General features: G+C 32.1%; 1 protein-coding gene across 1 annotated transcript; it reads left to right on the top strand.

Moving 5' to 3' along the window:
* The first annotated feature begins 2,173 nt into the window (after positions 1–2,173).
* Positions 2,174–7,278, top strand: LOC149513508 (uncharacterized). The gene is made up of 2 exons (XM_089748686.1): positions 2,174–6,158; positions 6,649–7,278. Exons 1-2 carry the CDS (start codon positions 2,174–2,176, stop codon positions 7,050–7,052), a joined length of 4,389 nt encoding a protein of 1,462 aa, XP_089604812.1. The 3' UTR covers positions 7,053–7,278.
* The last annotated feature ends 544 nt before the right edge of the window (positions 7,279–7,822 follow it).

Raw genomic sequence — 7,822 nt, 5'->3', positions numbered from 1 at the left:
AAATTTTTAGCAAAATTTTATTTTTTCAAATGAAAGGAATTAGTGTTAAATTTCAAATTGAAACCATTTTTATCCAACACCGAAAATAGTGCGTAATTAAATGGTACCAATTTTTGGGCGTTGTAGGGGTGCTAATCTTTCCCCATACATAATCGACTCCCGAACCCAACCTATTTTTTTCGTAGATCGAAATTTATCTTTTTGATAAACTTTAAACTCATTTTTATAGTTTTATTAAGAAAATAAACTTTTGAATGGCCAATCACACCCAAACCAAGATTGGTGGCGACTTCCCTTTTATTTCTCTCGATTTTAAAACTCTTTTTACGTCTGACGGTCCCAAAATCGTTACGATAATATTATATTATTATTTTAACTAAAACTAGGTAACTACAACATTAATAAAAAATTAAAGAAAAAATCATTTGATATATTACTATTTTTATTAGTTTTTAATTATTTATCAACAAAATTATTTTTCATGGAATGGCTCATGAAGTCTAAAGATATAATCCAGCAAGGCGCATGACCCGTAATCTTTATTGGTTGTATCATGCCAGACATGGCCTTATTTTTCATACAGAGATGGATCAAGTACATTCTATTAATAGTTTTTCAAAATTTAATAATTTTTTTAAGAAATTCAAAAATAATGTGTGAGATAAATAAAAATAAAATAAAATAAAAAGACACATAATTTATGTGATTTGATAAAATGTTTAAATTCACAAAGCAAGATAATAGAATTCACTAAATAAAAATATTAAAATTATAATTCTAATATTAAAAAAAAAAAACACACAAACACGTACATATAAAAGATGTTATAAAACACACGCACACACACTTATATTGTGTGTTTTGTCTTGTGCATTTATTTTATACATTTCATCCTATAATAATTTATTTTGTTAATTGAATTTGTTTTAACTTGAAGTCTTAATCTATTTTTATCATTTTATTTTTCTAATCACGAGTTAAATATAATTTACTTATTAATAATTTAAATATTTAATAAATATATTTATTTAATATAGTTTTATTTTATAAATTACCAACAAAATATTAAAAATAATTATAATTTAATTGCAACATAAAAAATTAACATAAATACACTCAAAACCTATGAGCCCATTTAAAACAATTATGGGTAAACATGGCACAATTGGACTTGTGTATTGTGTTATGTAACCTACGTGCCATGTATTGGCAATGGCCTTTAACAAACTATATCATGTCGAACTATAGACCTGAAATCTTTTAGCCCAACACAAACACAATACACATAATGAATTGTGCCAAACATAAACAATATCATATCGAAGTATATTATGTAATGAATTGTCTAACTCGTTCAACACCTCTAATTATATTATAATATTGTCAACTCTTGCGAGTTCCTATAATTTATTTTGTACAATAAACACGTTAGAAATGAGAGGCCAAAAGAATTGGATAAGACTTTATTAAAAGATTGGTCTGAACCAAATTAAATGAATAAAACTTTATACATTTTAAAATTATTATCTTATATATTAAATTCATTGTTAATATATAGTCTACACAAGTGTCGCATAATTTAATTATTATTTAATACAAATTGATGATAAAATTTTTAAAATTTACAAATTAAATTAAATGATTTGTATGTATATATTTGTATAATAAATAATCAACTCATTAATTTTTATAGAAATATTCTTAAAATATACATGTTAATTTTTTAATTTTTTTAAAAAATAAAAAATTTATATAAAATATTTAATTCATTAATTTCTTTACATAATTTTTTTTTTTATGATCTAGTAATCTTATAAGCTCATTTAGAGAATTTAAAAATTTGATTGATGTATAGGATATAATTTTCATTTAAAATAATTATCATGATTTTTTTAACATTTGATTAATAATAAGTGCACACTAAAGCTAGAATCGTTCTTTAAATGTTAAAAATCAAATAGTCATCATCTAACAAAATTAATTTAAACGTAAAAGATCCGTCGTCTTGAAGTTGCAATTTTCCATTTGATGTTGACCTTTCATAGTGACCAAAATGTTCTTGTATTTTGCATAAATACCCGACCATGCTAGCCAATGTAATTTAGAACAATTAACAAAAGATCCTTTTTGAACTATCCAAATCATGTCATCTTTCTTAATACCATTCAAAGTCATGTTCTTCGTCATACTTTTCCTGCTTCACTCTTCCACTGTTTTTGCTTCTTCATCCTCCATTGCTGCACTTACAAGAGGTAAAGAAGCGGAAGCTCTTCTAAAATGGAAAGCTAGCCTTGACAACAACACCCAAGCTTTGCTCTCTTCTTTGTGGTTTGTAGACAGCCATTGCAGCTGGGTTGGAATTACCTGCGACAAGGCTGAGAGCATCACCAATCTAAGCCTTCCAGATTATGGGTTGATAGGTACACTTCATAGTCTCAACTTTCTTTTCTTCCCTAACCTGATGAGGCTTAACCTTCGTAACAACTCACTGTATGGGCCCATTCCCTCACACATTGGGAACCTTTCCAAGCTCACCTTCCTTGACTTGTCATGGAATAATTTCTCGGGGAATATTCCATCCGAAATTTGCTTATTGAAAGGTCTTGAGTTGATTTCCTTAGAAAGTAATGAGATCAGTGGTTCCATTCCATTAGAGATAGGAAGGCTGAGTTCAGTTTTCGAGATTTATTTCTTTGATAACTATCTACGTGGTTCTATCCCTGCTTCCATAGGAAACTTGACCAGTCTATCCACTCTCTACCTTTATCAAAATATGTTTTCTGGGCCGATACCTCAAGAGATAGGGATGCTCAAATCTCTCACTGACTTTGCGTTGGGTCAAAATAATTTCTCTGGTTCAATCCCGGCTTCTATAGGAAACTTGACCAGCTTATCCATTCTCTACCTTCATCAGAATATGTTTTTTGGGTCGATACCTAAAGAGATTGGGATGCTTAAATCTCTCACTAAATTTTCGTTGAATCAGAATAATTTTTCTGGTTCAATCCCTGCTTCCATAGGAAACTTGACCAACTTATCTCTTCTCTACCTCTACCAAAATATGTTTTCTGGATTGATACCTCAAGAGATAGGCATGCTTAAATCTCTCACTGATTTTGAGCTAAGTCAAAATATGTTTTCTGGGCCGATACCTCGAGAGAAAGGGATGCTTAAATCTCTCACTGACTTTGCGTTGGGTCAAAATAATTTCTCTGGTTCAATCCCTGCTTCTATAGGAAACTTGACCAGCTTATCCATTCTCTACCTTCATCAAAATATGTTTTTTGGGTCGATACCTAAAGAGATTGGGATGCTTAAATCTCTCACTAAATTTTCGTTGAATCAGAATAATTTTTCTGGTTCAATCCCTGCTTCCATAGGAAACTTGACCAACTTATCTCTTCTCTACCTCTACCAAAATATGTTTTCTGGATTGATACCTCAAGAGATAGGCATGCTTAAATCTCTCACTGATTTTGAGCTAAGTCAAAATATGTTTTCTGGGCCGATACCTCGAGAGATAGGGATGCTTAAATCTCTCACTGACTTTGCGTTGGGTCAAAATAATTTCTCTGGTTCAATCCCTGCTTCTATAGGAAACTTGACCAGCTTATCCATTCTCTACCTTCATCAAAATATGTTTTTTGGGTCGATACCTAAAGAGATTGGGATGCTTAAATCTCTCACTAAATTTTCGTTGAATCAGAATAATTTTTCTGGTTCAATCCCTGCTTCCATAGGAAACTTGACCAACTTATCTCTTCTCTACCTCTACCAAAATATGTTTTCTGGATTGATACCTCAAGAGATAGGCATGCTTAAATCTCTCACTGATTTTGAGCTAAGTCAAAATATGTTTTCTGGGCCGATACCTCGAGAGATAGGGATGCTTAAATCTCTCACTGACTTTGCGTTGGGTCAAAATAATTTCTCTGGTTCAATCCCTGCTTCTATAGGAAACTTGACCAGCTTATCCATTCTCTACCTTCATCAAAATATGTTTTTTGGGTCGATACCTCAAGAGATTGGGATGCTTAAATCTCTCACTAAATTTTCGTTGAATCAGAATAATTTTTCTGGTTCAATCCCTGCTTCCATAGGAAACTTGACCAACTTATCTCTTCTCTACCTCTACCAAAATATGTTTTCTGGATTGATACCTCAAGAGATAGGCATGCTTAAATCTCTCACTGATTTTCAGTTAAGTCAAAATAATTTCTTTGGTTCAATCCCTGCTTCCATAGGAAACTTGACCAGTCTATCCACTCTCTACCTTCATCAAAATATGTTTTCTGGGTCGATACCTCAAGAGATAGGGATGCTTAAATCTCTTCCTGACTTTGCTTTGAGTCAAAATAATTTCTCTGGTCCAATCCCTGTTTCCATAGGAAACATGTCAAAACTCATGACGATGAATCTTCTCTATAATCATTTATTAGGGCCAATTCCTGCAACGCTCGGCAAGCTTACTCATTTGCAATCATTACAACTGGGAGATAACCATCTCAGTGGTCCATTGCCCAAAAATTTATGCAGGGGTGGACAACTCACAAGGCTTACGGCTTTCAACAACAATTTGACGGGTCATATCCCATCAACTTTGAAAACTTGCAAAAGTTTATATAGAGTTAGGCTTGAAGGAAACAAATTTACAGGAAATATATCAGAAGCTTTTGGTGTGTATCCGAATTTGAATTATATTTCATTAAGCAACAACAGATTTTATGGTGAACTTTCTCCAAAATGGGGGCAATGTCATAATCTAACAAGCCTCCAAATCTCAAATAATAACATTTCTGGAAAGATCCCACTAGAGTTGCAACATGCAACTCAGTTACAGGAACTCGATCTCTCTTCAAATCATCTTGTTGGTGAGATTCCAAAGGAATTAGGAGCATTGACATTGATGTACAATCTTTTGCTTAGTGGTAACCAACTTTCAGGCAAAATTCCACCAGAGATTGGAGTTCTTTCAAATCTACAACGTCTTAACTTGGCATCAAACAATTTGAGTGGACCGATTCCTAATCAACTTGGAGACTGCTTAAAGTTATTGGATCTGAATTTAAGCAAGAATAAACTTGGAGAAAGCATTCCATTTTCAGTCAGCTATGTAAATGGTCTTCAAAATGTAGATTTAAGTTGGAATTTACTTATTGGGGAGATACCACAACGGCTTGCAAAATTACATTCCTTGGAAATATTGGACCTTTCTCACAATATGCTCAATGGTTCCATCCCAGATTCTTTTAATGATTTGAAAAGCTTGACAGTTGTGAATATATCTTACAATCAATTAGAAGGCCCTATTCCTAACATTAAGGCATTTCATGAGGCTTCATTTGATGCCTTAAGAAACAATAAAGGCCTATGTGGTAATGCCACTGGACTAATGCCTTGTGCTGTCGCTGCTGCTAGCAACGGTCATAGAAAAAGCACCAAAGTCATCATTTTCACTGTGATTCCATTCTTTGGTCTTCTTTTTCTCTTTATCATGGTTGGAAGTATCCTTATTCTTTGCCCAAAGAACCGAACCAGAAAATCTGAGTCAATAGAGGCACAACTTGGAGAATTTTTCACGTTGTGGGGATATAATGGAAGAATACTCTACGAGAACATTATTGAAGCCACTGAAGATTTCAGCTCCAACAATTGCATTGGTTCAGGAGGCTATGGAACTGTTTATAAAGCTGCGCTACCCATTGGTGAGGTGGTTGCTGTGAAGAAACTTCACCAATCTGAAGTTAGCGCTTCGAACAACTTGAAAGCCTTTGAAAGCGAGATTCATGCTTTATCAGAAATAAGGCATCGTAACATTGTGAAGCTGTATGGCTTTTGTTCACATCCAAAGAACTCGTTTTTGGTTTATGAGTTTGTAGAAAGGGGAAGTTTGAGAAAGGTGTTAAGCAACAAGGACGAGGCAATGGAGTTGGATTGGGAGAAGAGGCTAAATGTTGTAAAAGGAGTGGCCAATGCCTTGTCTTATATGCATCATGACCATTCACCACCTATAATTCATCGAGACATTTCCAGCAACAATGTTCTTCTGGATCTGGACTATGAGGCTCATGTTTCAGATTTTGGCACAGCTAGGCTTTTAAAGCCTGACTCTTCCAATTGGACCACACTTGCTGGTACTTTCGGATACATAGCTCCAGGTATTTATTAATATCTCTTTTTTTTAAGATGCTTTAAACATATCATCATTTAATTAAAAGTGTTAGTTTTGTGTTCAAATTGATGCATTAAAACAAAGTACAAGTAGTATTAAGATTGTAACTTTTAAAATTTAAGTATCAAAGAATTTTACTCTAATTCAAGTATCAAATGTGTAATTAACTTTGAAGTTTAACACTTAAGGTTGTAACTTTTCAAATTTAAGTATCAAAGAATTTTACTTTAATTCAACTATCAAATGTGTAATTAATCTTTGAAAAATTTTCAATTTTCAATATATCAAACTGATGAACTAAATGTAAAATCTTATTTAAATCTCTGAATTTCAATTTTCATGTAATCTTTTAAATATTCCCAATTTCTTTTCAACAATATTTTATAATCTTCTCAATATTCATATATAATAATGTATTGATTAGATATATTTATTGCTTAATAGAATACATTGATTAGATATATTTCTTTATGCAGAGTTGACTTATACAATGAAAGTAGATGAGAGATGTGATGTTTATAGTTTTGGGGTGCTAACAATGGAAATACTTATGGGGAGGTATCCTAGTGATTTGATTTCATGTTTGCCATCATCGTCATCGGCACCGGCATCAACATCGACATCGATACTAAATGACAACCAACTGATTTTACTTAAAGATGTGATAGACCAACGTCTCTTACCACCGATCAGGCAAGTTGCAAAGGAGGTTGTCACTACTACAAAGCTAGCATTTGCATGCTTGAATGGTAGCCCCCAGCTTCGGCCAACCATGCAACAAGTTGCTCAAATCCTCACCCATCAATCGCTTCCATTGCCTAATCCTTTCTCAATCATAAAATTGGGTGAATTGTGGGATCATGAAGTCTATAGTGGCTAAATTAAGGTGCTAACAATTTGAATAATAATTCTAAGCAAGTGTATTTGCTTTCAATCTATTTCTTTTTCTCTTTTTTGTATTGAAATTTTTAAGCACTCTAGTAATAAAGCTTTTATAGTGAATTAGCTGTAATATAAAATAGCTGTGTTTAGGCACTCAATTTATATGTTCAAGATTTCCTATTTTTGAAATGTAACTAATGGCTAGACTTAGAATTTTGACTTTTAGTATCAGTTATAATATTCTACTGTAGTATCAATTTGCTACAGTACTTTCGCTTTGGAATGCTACAACAATTCTAATAGCACTTTTTTCTATGTTTGAACAAACAAAGAATACAATTGTGAGCACACCAAATTACAATAAACATAACTTCACACAATAACCTTTTGATTTTATTATTTACTGGCCATTTATTCTTATACACACTCATACACATTATTTCTCATAATTTCATCTTTCTAACCTTTCATCATTCATTGCCTTTTAAATCATTCAAAATTTAATTGTAATTGTAATTGTAATTGTATAGAGTACACTTGAAACGAATTTGAGTGACAATTTTGAAGAATATACCTTTAACTTGTACTTTTTTTTTACTAAAATGCTAAAAATGTTGTACTTTTCTCAAAATTTTCATATAAACTTTTATATATTTTTTATCCAATTGAAAGCATAAAACATTATTCTTATTTAATTAAGTCTTATTTTACATGAAAACCACTAAAATTCATTAGTTTTACAATATCAACGATAATAATTGTCTTTGT

The sequence above is a fragment of the Durio zibethinus genome, chromosome 19 (genome assembly GCF_047325235.1).
Source record: "Durio zibethinus cultivar Kanyao isolate XHJ-2024 chromosome 19, ASM4732523v1, whole genome shotgun sequence".
In the NCBI taxonomy this organism is placed as follows: domain Eukaryota; kingdom Viridiplantae; phylum Streptophyta; class Magnoliopsida; order Malvales; family Malvaceae; genus Durio; species Durio zibethinus.
This window is presented reverse-complemented; position numbering and strand designations above follow the sequence as displayed.

Excerpts from the sequence above, each read along its gene's own strand:
- LOC149513508 (XM_089748686.1), top strand. The coding sequence starts at position 2,174 with ATGTTCTTCGTCATACTTTTCCTGCTTCACTCTTCCACTGTTTTTGCT. Across the intron at positions 6,159-6,648 it reads TTTCGGATACATAGCTCCAG|AGTTGACTTATACAATGAAA; the intron begins GTATTTATTAAT and ends TTCTTTATGCAG.